Source organism: Pristiophorus japonicus, chromosome 4 (assembly GCF_044704955.1).
Source record: "Pristiophorus japonicus isolate sPriJap1 chromosome 4, sPriJap1.hap1, whole genome shotgun sequence".
Classification (NCBI taxonomy): Eukaryota; Metazoa; Chordata; class Chondrichthyes; family Pristiophoridae; genus Pristiophorus; species Pristiophorus japonicus.
This window is the reverse complement of record NC_091980.1, coordinates 129,609,003-129,627,018: the sequence shown is the minus strand read 5'-3', so window position 1 is coordinate 129,627,018 and position 18,016 is coordinate 129,609,003. Positions and strand designations below refer to the sequence as shown.

Sequence of the window (18,016 nt, the reverse complement as noted above, 5' to 3'; positions counted from 1 at the left end):
TCACCATAGAATTCGTAATCTAAGAGAGACTTCAAGAGAAACTTTTTTACTCAGAGTGTTTAGAATCTTTAACTCGCTATTAAAAGGAATAGTTGAGGCAAAAAGCATAGACAGTGTTTAAGGGGAAGCTGGATAAACACATGAGGGAGGAATTATTGGAAGGATATGCTGATCGGGTTAAATGAAGTTGGGAGGAGGCTCAGTGTGTGAAGTCAAGTCCTCTCAGTACTTCGCTCTCCATGCTCATGATTGAAAGACGATTAAATCGATCTTGTCTAATTCGTTTTCTCACCTCATCCTTGATGCGTTTTACGTTCAAGAAGGACTGCTCACCACTGCAATTTGCCAGGCTGAATGGCCTTTTTCTGTGCTGTAAATTCTATGTAATTCTTAAAACAAGGGCACCTGTAAAGTTTTTCACATCGAGTGAGCTGAAGAATTTGTTTTATCTGAAACATGAAGCCATGAAACTCATCAGCACGCAAAACCCAACATGACTTGTAGAATTGTGACTCATCAACGTATGAATTGTGGTGACATCGATACTCCAAAAGTGCCATTGAGAGATGCAAAGAGTACGGTAACATCGTGATTATGGTACTGGATGAGTAATCCAGAGGCCTAGACTAATGATCCAAAGTCCCACCACGGCAGCTGGGGAATTTAAATTCAGTTAATTAAATTTAAATCTGGAATAAAAAGCTGGTATCATAAATGTTGCCCAGGGAGCTATCGGATTGTCGTAACAACCCATCTGCTTCACTAATGTCCTTCGGGAAGGAAATCTGCCATCCTTACCCGGTCTGGCCTATATGCGACTCCAAACCCACAGAAATGTGGTTGAGTTTTAACTGCCCTCTGAAATGGCCTATCAAGCCACTCAGTTGTAACAAACCACTACGGGAAACATTAATAAGAATAAAACATGACGGATACCCGGCATCGACCTTGGCACCGGCTTCTGACATGACAATGGTACACCCAGCCCAGTCGACCCTGCAAAGTCCTCCTCACTCATCTGGAATGTTGTGCCAAAATGGGGAGAACTGTCCCACAAGCTAGTCAAGACCAGGCCCTCAAAACTGTTACCAAGCTCATGGTCTACAGGGCTGTAGTAATACCTGCCCTCCTATATAGCTCAAAGACATGGACCATGTACAGCAGACACCTCAAGTTGCTGGAGAAATATCACCAACGATGCCTCCGCAAGATCCTACAAATCCCCGGGGAGGACAGGTGCACCAACATCAGCATCCTCGTCCAGGCTAACATCCCCAGCATTGAAGCACTGACCACACTCGATCAGCTCCGCTGGGCAGGCCACATAGTTCGCATGCTAGACACGAGACTCCCAAAGCAAGAGTTCTACTCTACTCTGAGCTCCTTCATGGCAAATGAGCCAAAGGTGGGCAGCGGAAACGCAAAAAGGACACCCTCTAAGCCTCTCTGATAAAGTGCGACATCCTCACTGACACCTTGGAGTCTCGAGCGCACGACCACCCTAAATGGAGGGAGTGCATCCGAGATGGCGCTGAGCATCTCGAGTCTCATCGCCATGAGCATGCAGAACTCAAGCACAAGCAGCAGAAAGAGTGTGCGGCAAACCAGTCCCATCCAGCCCTTCCCTCAACGACTATCTGTGACTCCCGTATTGGACTGTTCAGCCACCAAAGAACTCACTTCAGGAGTGGAAGCAAGTCTTCCTCAATTCCGAGGGATTGCCTATGATGATTATAGTCAAGCAACAGCCTGACAGTGATAATCACAGAATCATACCTTTCAGCCAATGTCCCAGATTCGTTCATTACCATCCTTGCGCATGTCCTGTCCCACCGGAAGGGCAGACCCACCAGAGGTGGTGACACAGTGGTATACAGTTGGGAGGGAGTAGCAGTCCTCAATATTTACTTTGGACCCGATCAAGTCCCATGGGTTCAGGTCAAGTATGGGCATGGAAACCTACCGCCCTCCCTCAGCTGATGAATCAGTACTCCTCCATGTTGAAGGCCACTTGGAAGAAGCACTGATAGTAGCAATGGACTTCAATGTCCATCACCAAGACTGGCTCGGTAGCACTGACCAAGCGGGATGTGCCCTGAAGGATATAGCTGCCAGATTGGGTTTGCGACAGATGGAGAGAGAACCAACACAAGGGAGAAACCTACTTGTCCTCAACCTCACCAATCTACCTGTCACAGACTGATCTGTCCATGACAGCATTGGTAGCAGTGACCACCACACAGTCATTGTGGAGATAAAATCCTGTCTTCACACTGAGGACACCCTCCTTCGATTGGCTCGACCACAGTGTTAAATGGAATAGATTCAAAACACATGTAGCAGCTCAAAATTGGGCATCCAGGAGGCACTGTGGGACATCAATAACTGCAGAATTGTATTCCACCACAATCTGTAAATTCATGGCCCGGCATATCCCTCACTCTAGCTTTACAAACAAACCAAGTGACCAATCCTAGTTCAATGAGGAGTGCAGACGAGGATAACAGGAGCAACACCAGGTGCACCTAAAAATGAAATGTCAATTATCGAAACTGCAACTCGACTACATGCATGCTAAAAAAACAGAAGCAACATGCTACAGACAGAGCTAAGCGATCCCACAATCAACGGATCAGATCAAAGCTCTGCAGTCCTGTCACATCTAGTCATGAATGGTGGTGGATGATTAAACAACAAATGGAGGGAGGAGGCTCCATGAATAACCCCATCCTCAAATGATGGCGGAGCCCAGCATGCGAGTGCAAAAGACAAGGCTGAAGTATTTGCAACCATTTTCAGCCAGTAATGTCTCATGGATGATTTTTCTCGGCCTTCTCCTGAAGTGCCCACCACCACAGAAGCCAGTCTTCATCCAATTCAATTAACTTCACATGATACTAAAAAAACAGCTGAGCGCACTGGATACTGCAAAGGCAATAGTCCCCGACATCATCCTAGCTGTCTTATGCTCCAGAATTAGCCACCCCTCAGCCCATATGTTCCAGTACAGAGATACTGGCATCTACGCGACAATGTGAAAAACTGCCCAGATACATACTGTCCACAAAAAGCAGGACAAATCCATTCCGGCCAATTACCGCCCCATCAATCTACTCTCAATCATCAGCAAAGTAATGGAAGATGTGGTCAAGAGTTCTACTCGTCAATACCTGCTCACCGATGCCCAGTTTGGGTTGCGTCAGGACCACTTGGCTCCTGACCTCATTACAGCCTTGGTCCAAACATGTACAACGGAACTGAATTCCAGAGGTGAGGCGAGAGTGACTGCCTTTGACATCAAGGCAGCATCTAACTGAGTGCAGCCTCAAGGAGCCTCAGTAAAATTAAAGTCAATGTGAATATAGAAAACTCTCCACTGGCTGGAGTCATACCGAGCACAAATGAAGATGGCTGTCACTTTTGGAGGTCAATCACCAAAGCCCCAGGACATTGTTGCAGGAGGTCCACAGGGCAGTGTCCTCGGCCCAGCAATCTTCAACTGATTCATCAATGATGTTCCCTCCATCATAAGGTCAGAAGTGGGGATGTATGTTGAAGATTACACAGTGTTCAGTTCAATTTGCAAAACCTCAGAAAATGAAGCAGTCCAAGCCCGCATGAAGCAAGACTTGGATGATATTCAGGCTTGGGCTGATAAGGGACAAGTAACAATGGCGCCACACTAGTGCCACGCCATGACTGTCTGCAACAAGCAAGAGTCTAACCATCTGCCCTTAGCATTCACTGTCACTGAATTCTCCAGCATCAACCCCTGTGGGTCACCGTTGACCAGAAACTTAAATAGACCACCCTCACCTGCAAGTTCCCCTCCAAGTTACACGCCATTCTGATTTGTAAATATATCGGCGTTCCTTCTTCGTCACTGGGGCAAAATCCTGGCACTCCCTCCCGAACAGCACTGTGGGAGTATCTTCATCACAAGACTGCAGCATTTCAAGAAGATGGCTGACCAGCACCTTCTCAAAGGCATTTAGGGATGGACAATAAATGTTGTCCTTGAGCTCAAACATTGCTGGTCTCTATAGCTGTTACTCACTTCTTTGCCCACACAGCTGAACAGAAAATCCACAGCAGCAGCGGTTCGTTTACTGAGCTACCCGCAGTAATAACTCTGAATGCAAAGAGCATAGATGCATTCAAGGGGAAGCTAGATAAATTTGAGGGAGAAAGGAATAGAATGATATGCTAATAAGTCTAGATGAAGTGGGGTGGGAGATGACTCACATGGAGCATAAACCACAGCATGGCCCAGTTGGCCCGAATGGTCTTTTTCTGAGATGTAAATTGTAAGTAATTGTTAAAACACGAGCACCTGTAGTTTCACATCGAGTCAGCTGGTGACTTTGGTGAATACATGAAGTCATCAAACCCATCAGCACGCAAAGCCAGGCTGACTCGTGGAACTGTGGCTCATCAATATATGACATTTTGTAACATCGCTACCCCAAAGGTGCTTTTGAGAGTTGTGAAGACATTAACCTGGAATGTGTCCATGGCAAATTAATTGCACCCACTACAGTCCTCGGCTAAATACCTAAAAATAACTTGTAAACACTGGATTATTGGAGCTGAGGAATTAACATTTGAATCCATCCATAGCCGTGAAGGAGAGAAATGAAGATCCAATCCAGGGTGATGGTTGAGTAATGCACAGTGGTATTAAATACAAATTGATAGAGTTTAAGGCATTAGGGCCAGGGCAGGGGAGAAATGTGTTTAATTTCTTGGGCCATTTGCTTTGTGCAATGAAATACATTTATTCCTTCCAGAAGGATTATATTTTGTTGGAGTACAGTTAGTCTTTCAATACCTTACCCAATTCCTTATTCATGTGAATCTAGGTTGTGTTGGTGCGTTATTCAACCATGATGGGAGCGGGTGGAAGAGAAGCTGTCCTAGAACCACACCGACTAGGGTATCCACACTGACCAATGAAGCTGTGACAGCAAGCTGATGCCACCTGTTGCTTTCCCTTCTCACCCAATTTTAGTGCCCAGAGTTCAATGTGCTGAGACATTGCTTGTCTGCCTACAAAGCTTAACAGAAAGGCAACAGCAGCAGTGGTGAGTCCTGATACTGAAGTGCCTGGATAACTGAACAGGATCTGTAGTAGCTACTGCAAACAAACTGCTCTTCACAGGGCTGATACACTTAAGAGGAAGCTAATCCAGGACTTTCTTCACTTGACTGAAATGGTGCAACACAGATTTACTGGCAAATTTCCCTGTGTTAAACACATGTTACATCAACTTGTATTTTAATTCGATTGAATTGTCATTTATGCAAGTGCAGATATTTGGAAGAGGTAATTTTATACAGATGTCCAAGTCCCAAGCTCTGGAGATCCCTCCCTAAACATCTCTGTACCTCCTTAAAACATACCTCTGACTGTGCTTTTGGTCATTGGGCCAAATCCCATAACACTGTTGCACAGCACTGTGTAATTCTTGTTTGATGTAAACCGAGACTCCAGGATGGTATGTTGCCTCCCTGGTGCAAGGGTCAAGGATGTCTCGGAGCGGGTGCAGGACATTCTAAAAAGGGAGGGAGAACAGCCAGTTGTCGTGGTGCACATTGGTACCAACGACATAGGTAAAAATAGGGATGAGGTCCTACGAAACGAATTTAAGGAGCTAGGAGCTAAATTAAAAAGTAGGACCTCAAAAGTAGTAATGTCGGGATTGCTACCAGTGCCACGTGATAGTCAGAGTAGGAATCGCAGGATAGCACAGATGAATACGTGGCTTGAGCAGTGGTGCAACAGGGAGGGATTCAAATTCCTGGGGCATTGGAACCGGTTCTGGGGGAGGTGGGACCAGTACAAACCGGACGGTCTGCACCTGGGCAGGACCGGAACCAATGTCCTAGGGGGAGTGTTTGCTAGTGCTGTTGGGGAGGATTTAAACTGATATGGCAGGGGGATGGGAACCAATGCAGGGAGACAGAGGGAAACAAAAAGGAGGCAAAAGCAAAAGACAGAAAGGAGATGAGGAAAAGTGGAGGGCAGAGAAACCCAAGGCAAAGAACAAAAAGGGCCACTGAACAGCAAAATTCTAAAAGGACAAAGGGTGTTAAAAGAACAAGCCTGAAGGCTTTGTGTCTTAATGCAAGGAGTATCCGCAATAAAGTGGATGAATTAACTGTGCAAATAGATGTTAACAAATATGATGTGATTGGGATTACGGAGATGTGGCTCCAGGATGATCAGGGCTGGGAACTCAACATCCAGGGGTATTCAACATTCAGGAAAGATAGAATAAAAGGAAAAGGAGGTGGGGTAGCATTGCTGGTTAAGGAGCAAATTAAGGCAATAGTTCGGAAGGACATTAGCTTGGATGATGTGGAATCTATATGGGTAGAGCTGCAGAATACCAAAGGACAAAAAACGTTAGTGGGAGTTGTGTACAGACCTCCAAACAGTAGTAGTGATGTTGGGGAGGGCATCAAACATGAAATTAGGGGTGCGTGCAATAAAGGTGCAGCAGTTATAATGGGTGACTTTAATATGCACATAGATTGGGTTAACGAAACTGGAAGCAATACTGTAGAGGAGGATTTCCTGGAGTGCATAAGGGATGGTTTTTTAGACCAATATGTCGAGGAACCAACTAGGGGGGAGGCCATCTTAGACTGGGTGTTGTGTAATGAGAGAGGATTAATTAGCAATCTCGTTGTGCGAGGCCCCTTGGGGAAGAGTGACCATAATATGGTGGAATTCTGCATTAGGATGGAGAATGAAACTGTTAATTCAGAGACCATGGTCCAGAACTTAAAGAAGGGTAACTTTGAAGGTATGAGGCGTGAATTGGCTAGGATAGATTGGCGAATGATACTGAAGGGGTTGAGTGTGGATGGGCAATGGCAGACATTTAGAGACCGCATGGATGAACTACAACAATTGTACATTCCTGTCTGTCGTAAAAATAAAAAAGGGAAGGTGGCTCAACCGTGGCTATCAAGGGAAATCAGGGATAGCATTAAAGCCAAGGAAGTGGCATACAAATTGGCCAGAAATAGCAGAGAACCCAGGGACTGGGAGAAATTTAGAACTCAGCAGAGGAGGACAAAGGGTTTGATTAGGGCAGGGAAAATAGAGTACGAGAAGAAGCTTGCAGGGAACATGAAGACGGATTGCAAAAGTTTCTATAGATATGTAAAGAGAAAAAGGTTAGTAAAGACAAACGTAGGTCCCCTGCAGTCAGAATCAGGGGAAGTCATAACGGGGAACAAAGAAATGGCGGACCAATTGAACAAGTACTTTGGTTCGGTATTCACTGAGGAGGACACAAACAACCTTCCGGATATAAAAAGGGGTCGGAGGGTCTAGTAAGAAAGAGGAACTGAGGGAAATCCTTATTAGTCGGGAAATTGTGTTGGGGAAATTGATGGAATTGAAGGCCGATAAATCCCCAGGGTCTGATGGACTGCATCCCAGAGTACTTAAGGAGGCGGCCTTGGAAATAGTGGATGCATTGACAGTCATTTTCCAACATTCCATTGACTCTGGATCAGTTCCTATGGAGTGGAGGGTAGCCAATGTAATCCCACTTTTTAAAAAAGGAGGGAGAGAGAAAACAGGGAATTACAGACCGGTCAGCCTGACATCGGTCGTGGGTAAAATGATGGAATCAATTATTAAGGATGTCATAGCAGTGCATTTGGAAAGAGGTAATATGATAGGTCCAAGTCAGCATGGATTTGTGAAAGGGAAATCATGCTTGACAAATCTTCTGGAAACTTTTGAGGATGTTTCCAGTAGAGTGGACAAGGGAGAACCAGTTGATGTGGTATATTTGGACTTTCAGAAGGCTTTCGACAAGGTCCCACACAAGAGATTAATGTGCAAAGTTAAAGCACATGGGATTGTGGGTAGTGTGCTGACATGGATTGAGAACTGGTTGTCAGACAGGAAGCAAAGAGTAGGAGTAAATGGGGACTTTTCAGAATGGCAGGCAGTGACTAGTGGGGTACCGCAAGGTTCTGTGCTGGGGCCCCAGCTGTTTACACTGTACATTAATGATTTAGACGAGGGGATTAAATGTAGTATCTCCAAATTTGCGGATGACACTAAGTTGGGTGGCAGTGTGAGCTGCAAGGAGGATTCTATGAGGCTGCAGAGCGACTTGGATAGGTTAGGTGAGTGGGCAAATGCATGGCAGATGAAGTACAATGTGGATAAATGAGGTTATCCACTTTGGTGGTAAAAACAGAGAGACAGACTATTATCTGAATGGTGACAGATTAGGAAAAGGGCAGGTGCAAAGAGACCTGGGTGTCATGGTACATCAGTCATTGAAGGTTGGCATGCAGGTACAGCAGGCGGTTAAGAAAGCAAATGGCATGTTGGCCTTCATAGCGAGGTGATTTGAGTACAAGGGCAGGGAGGTGTTGCTACAATTGTACAGGGCCTTGGTGAGGCCACACCTGGAGTATTGTGTACAGTTTTGGTCTCCTAACCTGAGGAAGGACATTCTTGCTATTGAGGGAGTGCAGCGAAGGTTCACCAGACTGATTCCTGGGATGGCGGGACTGACCTATCAAGAAAGACTGGATCAACTGGGTTTGTATTCACTGGAGTTCAGAAGAATGAGAGGGGACCTCATAGAAACGTTTAAAATTCTGACAGGGTTAGACAGGTTAGATGCAGGAAGAATGTTCCCAATGTTGGGGAAGTCCAGAACCAGGGGACACAGTCTAAGGATAAGGGGGAAGCCATTTAGGACTGAGATGAGGAGGAATTTCTTCACCGAGAGTGGTGAACCTGTGGAATTCTCTACCACAGAAAGTTGTTGAGGCCAATTCACTAAATATATTCAAAAAGGAGTTAGATGAAGCCCTTACTACTAGGGGAATCAAGGGGTATGGTGAGAAGCAGGAATGGGGTACTGAAGTTGCATGTTCAGCCATGAACTCATTGAATGGCGGTGCAGGCTAGAAGGGCCAAATGGCCTACCCCTGCACCTATTTTCTATGTTTCTATGTTTCTAAGTTATGTTAATTGAAAAATAAGCAACCACTCAAACTTACAAGGAGACAAAACCCAGTCCAATGTTGAACAGTTTATTTATACAAAGTCACAAGCCATCATTCCCTACATGCCTGGCGGAGGGTCCCCCAATTATATAAATACAAGTACGAAACACTAAGCTTGATCCAGTCAGTTTAGTCACTCTCGCCCAGGATGTGTTTGTCAAACAGGTACTCGCCCATCCCATTCTCAGGGGCTCCCAATCTCTTCAAGTTGGTGATGTGATCTCCAAGTTTCTTGATCATTTTCATTTGTTCTTCCAGATAAAAGCTTAGAATAGTACAGCATAGGAGACAATTTGGCCCATCGAGTCTGCACTGGTTCTTTCGAAGAGCAATCCGGTTAGTCCCACTCCCCCGCGCTTTTCCCATATCACTGATTTTTTTTCTCCTTTAGTATTTATCCATATCCACACTGAAGGCTATTATTGAATCTGTATCCACCATCCTATCAGGCCGTGCATTCCAGATCATAAACATTTGTTATGCAAAAAGGTTTTCCCTCATGTCACCTCTGGTTCTTTTGCCAATCACCTTAAATCTGCACACTCTGGTTATCGACCCTTCGACCATTGGAACAGTTTCTCTATCTCAATCCTTCATGATTTTAAACACCTCTATCAAATCTCCTCTTAGCCTTCTCTGCTCTCAGGAGAATATCACAAAAACGATCATCATCATCATAGGTAGTCCCTCAGAAGTGAGGAAGACTTGCTTCCATTCTAAAAATGAGTCCTTAGGTGGCTGAACAATTCAATACGAGAACCACAGTCCCTGTCACAGGTGGGACAGACAGTCGTTAAAGGAAAGGGATGGTGAGACAAGTTTGCTGCATGCTTTTTCCGCTGCCTGACGTGATTTCTGCATGCTCTCAGCGATGAGACTCGAGGTGCTCAGCGCCCTCCCAGATGCATTTTCTCCACAAGGCAGTCTTTGGTCAGGCTGTCCCAGGTGTTGGTGTGGATGTTGCAGTTTATCAGGGAGGCTTTGAGGGTGTCCTTGTAATGTTTCCTTTGCCCACCTTTGGCTTGCTTGCCGTGAAGGAGTTCCGAGTAGAGCGCTTGCTTTGGGAGCCTCGTGTCTTGCATGCAAACGATGTGGCCGGCCCACCGGAGCTGATCAAGTGTGGTCAGTGCTTCAATGCTGGGGATGTTGGCCTGGTTGAGGACCCTAATGTTGGTGCTTCTGTCCTCCCAGGAGATTTGTAGGATCTTGTGGAGACATCGTTGGTAGTACTTCTCCAGCGACTTGAGGTTTCTACTGTACATGGTCAATGTCTCTGAGCCATGCAGAAGGGTGGGTAATACTACAGCCCTGTAGACCATGAGCTTGTTGGTGGATTTGAGGGCCTAGTCTTCAAACACTCTTTTCCTCAAGCAGCCAAGGCTGTGCTGGCGCACTGGAGGCGGTGTTGAATCTCGTCATTAATGTCTGCTCTTGTTGATAAGAGGCTCCAGAGGTATGGGAAATGGTCCACGTTGTCCAGGGCCACGCCATGGATCTTGATGATTGGGGACGAGGAGGGTGCACTGTGCGGTGAGGACAGGCTGATGGAGGACCTTTGTCTTACGGATGTTTAGCGTAAGGCTTATGCTTTCGTACGCCTCAGTAAATACATTGACTATGACTTGGAGTTCAGCCTCTGTATGTGTGCAGATGCAGGTGTCGTCCGTGTATTGTAGCTCGACAAGAGACGTTGGGATGGTCTTGGACCTGGCCTGGAGTCGAATAAGGTTGAACAGGTTCCTACTGGTTCTGTAGTTTCGTACCACTCCAGCGGGGAGCTTGTTGATTGTGAGGTGGAGCATGGCAGCGAGGAAGATTGAGAAGACGGTTGGGGCAATGGCACAGCCCTGTTTGACCCCAGTCCAGACATGGATCATGTCTGTAATGATGCCATTGGTAAGGATCATGGCCTGCATGTCGTCGCGGAGCAGGCGGAGGATGGTGACGATTTTTTGGGGGCATCCGAAATGGAGGAGGATGCTCCATCGACCCTCGTGGTTGACAGTGTCAAAAGCCTTTGCAAGGTCGAAGAAGGCCATGTATAAGGGCTGGTGCTGTTCCCTGCATTTTTCCTGCAGCTGTCACGCTCTAAAAATCATTTCCGTTGTGCCTCATTCGGGGACGAAATCCACACTGTGACTCCGGGAGGAGCTCCTCAAAAGGGATATAGAGGCACTGGAAAAGCTGCAAAAATGATTTACCAAGATCATAGCAGATCTGAGAGGTTATATCTATCTATCATAGATGCATTTAAGGAGAAGTTAGGAAACACATGAGGGAGAAAGGAATAGAAGGATATTCGGATGGGTTGAGATGAGGAGGGGTGGGAGGAGCTCGTGCGGAGCATAAACACCGGCACGGACCCATTGGGCCAAATGGCCTTTTTTTTATGCTGTAAATTCTATGTAATTCTTAAATCATGGACGCCTGCAAATTCTTTCACAACGAGTGTGCTGAAGACTCTTGTGCGCAACGTGAAGCTGTCGAACACATCAGCAGTAAACCCAACCCGACTGGTAAAATTGCAGCTCATCAACGTGTGAAATGTGGTGACATGGAAACCCCACAAATGCCTTGGAAAGATGCAAAGACATTAACGTAGAATACCTGAAGACAGCAATTTAATTGCACGCACTGCAGTTCTCAGCTAAGTTCCATAAATTAACCTGTAAATACTGGATTATTGCTAGCGGCAGCATTATCAACATTTGAATCCATTCGTGAGAAGGAGACAAATGGGAATCCAGTAGGATTTGTGAAGGACAATTGCTATTTGGTATGAAAAGCACAATGGGCCTGAATACCAATCAATACAGTTCTGGAGGAACTGCTGGTGTTGGGTTCATACACTAATGGAACAGGCCGGTGGGGGTGGTGGGGCGGAGTAGGGGGGAACACAGGGAGAAAAAGATATTTTTGGGACGAGTATATTTAATTTGGGTGTTTGGAGTAGTGCATTTAATAAAGTACATTTACTCCGGCCAGATAGATATTTTGTTGGAGTACAGTTCCACACACATTCCTTACTCATGCAAGTGTCTAGATAGAGAATGAGGGCAGGATAGACAACCATGAATTAGAGGGACAGGGAGGGGTGTCAAAACCAATCTCAATAGGGTATCCACACTTCCCCAATAAGAGATCTTTTGAATTCTTGACCCTGAACCTTTGATTATAATTAAGGCTGGGATTGTTAGCATTTTGTAGTCTTAAGGAAACAATGGATATGAAGATCAGGCAGGAAAGTGGAGTCAAGATTGAAGATCAATTATGATCTTATTGCATGTCAGAGCTGGTTCGAGGGGCTGTATCCTGCTCCTGAATCTTACATGGAGAGCAAGCCACTGACAATTGTTGATTCTCCTCGACCCTGCCCCCTGCATCAGTTCAGTTAGCTCAGACATTGCTGGTCTGTCCAACACTTATTTGCTTCTCAGCTAACATAGAAACATAGAAAATAGGTGCAGGAGTAGGCCATTCGACCCTTCTAGCCTGCACCGCCATTCAATGAGTTCATGGCTGAATATTCAACTTCAGTACCCCATTCCTGCTTTCTCACCATACCCCTTGATCCCCCTAGTAGTAAGGACCTCATCTAACTCCTTTTTGAATATATTTAGTGAATTGGCCTCAACAACTTTCTGTGGTAGAGAATTCCACAGGTTCACCACTCTCTGGGTGAAGAAGTTCCTCCGCATCTCGGTCCTAAATGGCTTACCCCTTATCCTTAGACTGTGACCTCTGGTTCTGGACTTCCCCAACATTGGGAACATTCTTCCTGCATCTAACCTGTCTAACCCAGTCAGAATTTTAAATGTTTCTATGAGGTCCCCTCTCATTCTTCTGAACTCCAGTGAATACAACTTACCCAGAACCCCATATGAGGAACTTACTTGAGGGTCAGTGCTCCCAGTGGAGAGTTTGTGCAGATCCAGCAGACTCTGGTTGACATTCTTCTCCATCTGCAGAGCTCTCTGCATCACCTCCAGACCATTGCTCCACTTGTCCTGCTCAGGTTTCTGAAGAGGAAAGTCACAGTTCCTTCACAATGGATTAATTAAAAATAATTGAAGGAATTAGGGATGAAAAATGCAAAAATGAAAATCAGAATCTAGGATGCCATGAACCAATGTGTTAGAATATAGAATTAATGCATTAAGCCATCAACCACTGGAGTTAAATTTGATGAGATGAATAGCATCGATGTATTTAAGGGGAAGCTAAATAAGTACACGAGTGAAAAAGGGATAGAAGGAGGATATGTTGCTGGATAAAGCAAGTTGGGAGTAGATGTCTGCAGCCTGATCACCAGCATAGACCAGTGTCCAAATGGTTGGTTTATGGTGTAAATTGGAACCAACTGCTTTTGAATGTATTGGGAGCCATACAGAACACCTGTTTAAGCCAAACCTTGATGTCCGCCAAGATGATTCAGCCTCCACGCCGATTCTGGAATTCCATCAGTTTCTCAGCAGGCTCACGTTCCTCATGTGACTGCTCCTTGAAGAACTCAGCAAAGTGACGCAGGGCAACATCATCCAGGTCAAAGTAGAAGGACTGCGGAGGGATCAGAAGAGTATTGGGCATCACATGACAGATCCACTATTGTGGTTATTGTGCATAAAGCCTGTTATGTATTTAACCCCTTCTAACCTGTATTAGACCACCACCACCATCACACCTACCTGTTGGAATCCCAAGAGATCCAACATCCTTTGGGAGCATGGTGTATATAAGCAGGCCTACCATGAGGTACCTGCACTCTGGAGTCTTATAAAGGAGTTGACGTCACACTTGCTCATTGTACTCAGATTCATCCTTTATTTTGAATGTACCAGAACCAAACTCAATTTTGCTTCCTGCTAAAGGGGTCACAGTCTCCCTGTATTTCCATGTATAATGTAACACATGCTAGCACCAGCCTACTGGCTTCACTAATGTGGTAGAGTGGAAAACCCCCTAGCAATAGAGAAGCTGGCTAATGGAAAATCACAGGTTATTGGACCGCATCCTCTTGCCATAGGCAAGAAGGACATTTTTTTTTTAAATAAGTGCATGGCCTACTTGAAAGGATGGTGGAAGTAAATTAAATGGCAACAGTCAGAGACATAATACAGACCTTTTGCAGGGCTATGAAATGGAGCAGGGGAGAAGGACTAGTTGGATAGCTCCACCTAACAGCCAGCACTGGCCCAATGGCTACCTTCAGTGCTGTCTCATCCCATGGTTACCAATTCAGCTTGGATAGAACATGCTCAAAACTACAACCTTAATCAATTTTAAGTTTAGAAATTAGAAAGATTACTACTCACAGTACCACTTCAATCATGGTTTATTGACCCAGATCTATTCTGTACAGGCTAGCCAAGGGACACTACTGGAACGAGAAGCAAATCCCTTAAAGTAGGAGATCTAGTCACAGTGCACAATTCACATAGTACATCTGGCCCAAATGTTACTGGCTACATTCATCCCATGGAACCAAAACTAAGCAGCATTCATTTGGCACCTTCAACACTAATCAAGGCATTTCAGCAGACAACCAGATACCACCCCTCAGAGTTTGAGGTCATCGGTGAAGGTCAAGGTGGGGAAGCAGAGGGGTTAGGGGAGAGTTCCAGAGTAGGGAGGGGAGAAATGGCTGAAGGTTTTATCACCAATAAAGCAAAGGGAGTTAGATTAAAGACAGAAGGGCAAAAACTGGTATGTAAAGCTGGAGTTCAAGAACATTAGGAACAGGAGTAGGCCATTCAGCCCCGCAAGCCTGTTCCACCATTCAATATGGTCAGATCTGCAGCTCAACTCCATTTATCCAGTAAGTAATTAGGAAAGCAAATGTTACATTGGACTCTAATTCCTTCATAACAGAAGCTAAGAGTAAAGAAGTCTTGCTACAATTATACAGGGCATTGGTGAGGATTACCTGGAGTATTGTATACAATTCTGGTCTCCTCACCAAACGAAGGAGATACTTGCCTTAGGAAGTGGAACAAAGGTTTACTAGACTGGTTCCTGGAATGAGGGGATTTCACTATGTCGAGAGATTCAGTAGACTAGGCTAGTATGCCACAGACTTTAGTAAAATGAGGTGCAAATCCAATTGAAACAGCATTCTTAAGGGGCTTTACAGGAATAATGCAGAGAAAATCTTAACCGGAACTGGGGAAATCTAGTACAAGGGGGTTACAGTCTGAGAATAAGGGGTTGGCCATTAAAGACTGAGAGGAGTTGAAATTTATTCACTCAGAGGGTGATGAATTTATGGAATTCTCTACCCCAGAGAGCTGAGGATGCCCAGTTGTTGAGTATATTCAAGACAGATTGATATACTTTGGGGAAATAAAGAAATTATAGGATATGGGGAGAGTGCAGAAGGTGGAATTGAGGGAGAAGTTCAGCCAAATGGCCTACTCCTATTGCTTATGTTCTAATCCCTTGATACCCTTACCCAACAAAAAACTTGCCCAAGCAACCACAGCCTTAGGTGGTTAGAATGTGGGAAGCAGGGAGAGAGAATATGTTCCAGACTTCCACCACACATGAAAAATTGCTTCTCAACTTCTCTCATAAATGGTCTATTTCTAATTTGAAGACTGAATCCCCTCATTGCAAAAAGCAAGGTAAGGAAAGGCCATGGAGTGATTTAGAAATGGAGGTTAGGAATCCTGAATGCCATGCATTGAATGCAAAGTGTATTCCAAACAAACTTCAACAACAAGCTCACAAAGGCCCAGGAAAGAGTAATTAAGATTCACCAACTATGGCTCAGGAACATAAAGGCAGTTTGTTAAAGAATACACAAGGTGATTACTTCTATTATAGTATAACTTTAACAAATTAATTCACTGTGCATCAAGTGAGGGGTGGGCCGGATACAGCACAGAATCTAGTAACTTCACATTGCACAGGTCCCATTGTGAAGTGCTCAGAAATACATGACTCACCATGGAGAGATAAACATAGGAGGAACAGAGCTCCATGTTGACCTGCTGGTTGACAGCAGCCTCACAGTCCTTGTGATAGTTCTGACACACTTGAGAAGCCATTCTAATTTGCTTTTCCAAAAATCTAAGACTTGTTGTAGCACAAAGCTAAAAGTTGGTTAACACCAAACTGCTGGATAATGCAGGGCGCGACAGCCTAGCTGTGAATGACATTCCTCAATACGCAATCACAAGTTGCAGCCTCTGTCAGAGCACCAATCAAGGAAAGGGAGGCGGGGCCATGACTCCCAGAGCCAGTCATGAACTTTGAAGAATGAACATCATTGGCTGACTCTTCTTTTTGCCGGTGGCAATTGTCAATTTAACTTCAAGTATGGGCCCCCTTTTTAAAGGGGCACAACCAATAAAGACTGCAACAAAAGATGTGAAAGGAAACTTAACAAATTAACTTAAAATTCTATACCCGGGATGATGATGCACTCCAGCTCCTCCTCTCACGGAAGGCCGCAAGCGTGACGATGGACACCGTATGCTCCGTCTCCAGGGACACCCGGGCACGAACTTAGCCACGGAAGAGAGGCGGGCAGTCGGCCCGAACGACTACCTCGAACGCCTGCTGCCCGGCCCTGTTGCCGGCCCCCTTGCCCAGGTTAATTGAATCTTCCATTGTTTGCGAGTCAGTGCCTTTTTAATAGTTCTGTTCGGTTCAGTGGGTTGGTCATTTTCAGGTATGTGTGGATGCAACATTCAAAGGCAGACCAGTGAGTCTGCAAAGCAACCGACAGCGGATCAGGTGACTGGACAGTGAGTGTGAGGAATGTGACAAGTGCAAGTGCTCAGATACTCCATCACTTCCAAGTTTAGTGAGCACCTGTACACACAGGAGCTAGAATGTGGTGCGGACTGTGGGATTTTGAGTTCTTGTTATGTTACCATGACATTTTACAAGCAATGGAATGGACTGCAGTCCAAAAAGAAAGAAAGGCTTCTATCCAAATATCTCCTTGCACCTGGACTTCATTGTGGCAGCCTTGGGAACGCTTATCCTCTCAGGAAGAAGAAAGAATTACATTTGTACAGCTCTTTTCACAGCCTCAGGATGCCCCAAAGCTATTTACAGCTAATGAAGTACTTTTTGAAGTGTAGTCAGTGTTGTAATGTAGGAAATTACAACACTCTGTGCGGCAGACAATTTGTGCACAGCAAACTCCCGCAAACAGCAATGTGATAATGACCAGGTAAGCTGTTTTAGTTGAGGGATAAATATTGTCAAGGACAGCGGAGTGAATTACCTTGAGATCTTGAGAAATAGAAACCTGAGATCTTTTACTTCTACCGAAGCGAGCAGACAGTTTGCTGTTTCATCGGCATGACGGCACCTCCAACAGTACAGCACTCCCTCAGTACTGCTCCTCTGACAGTGCAACACTCCCTCAGTCATCATCATCATAGGCAGTCCCTCAAAATCAAGGAAGACTTGCTTCCAATCTAAAAGTGAGTTCTCAGATGACTGAACTGTCCAATACAGGAATTACAGTCTCTGTCACAGGTAGGACAGACAGTCGTTGGAGGAAAGGGTGGGTGGGACTGGTTTGCCGCACACTCCTTCCGCTGCCTGCGCTTGTTTTCTGCATGCTCTGGGCGATGACACTCGAGGTGCTCAGCACCCACCCTGGATGCTCATCTTCCACTTAGGGCAGTCTTTGCCCAGGGACTCCCAGGTGTCGGTGGGAATGTTGCACTTTATCAAAGTGGCTTTGAGGGTGTCCTTGAAACATTTCCTCTGCCCACCTTCGGCTCGCTTGCCATGTAGGAGTTCCAAGTAGAGCGCTTCCTTTGGAAGTCTTGTGTCGGGCATGCGAACAATGTGGCCCGCAGAACAGAGCTGGTTGACTGTGGTCAGTGCTTCAATGCTGAGTATGTTGGCCTGATCGCGAACTGTCCTCCCAGGGAATTTGCAAGATCTTGCACAGACATCGTTGGTGGTATTTCTCCAGCGATTTGAGTTGTCTACTGTA

The 18,016-nt window shown here is 45.5% G+C and overlaps 1 protein-coding gene across 1 annotated transcript; it reads right to left on the bottom strand.

Annotated features, from left to right (window-relative positions):
• Nucleotides 1-9,183: 9,183 nt before the first annotated feature.
• Nucleotides 9,184-16,100, bottom strand: LOC139262553 (ferritin heavy chain, oocyte isoform-like). The gene is made up of 3 exons (XM_070877716.1): nucleotides 15,999-16,100; nucleotides 12,923-13,073; nucleotides 9,184-9,305 (listed from the first exon to the last, which is right to left on the bottom strand). The coding sequence occupies exons 1-3, from the start codon at nucleotides 16,098-16,100 to the stop codon at nucleotides 9,184-9,186; spliced, it is 375 nt and encodes a 124-aa protein (XP_070733817.1).
• Nucleotides 16,101-18,016: the final 1,916 nt, after the last annotated feature.

Excerpts from the sequence above, each read along its gene's own strand:
- LOC139262553 (XM_070877716.1), bottom strand. The coding sequence starts at position 16,100 with ATGGCTTCTCAAGTGTGTCAGAACTATCACAAGGACTGTGAGGCTGCT. Across the intron at positions 13,074-15,998 it reads CCTATGTTTATCTCTCCATG|AAACCTGAGCAGGACAAGTG; the intron begins GTGAGTCATGTA and ends TTTCCTCTTCAG. Across the intron at positions 9,306-12,922 it reads TTCCTCATATGGGGTTCTGG|AACAAATGAAAATGATCAAG; the intron begins GTAAGTTGTATT and ends TTTATCTGGAAG.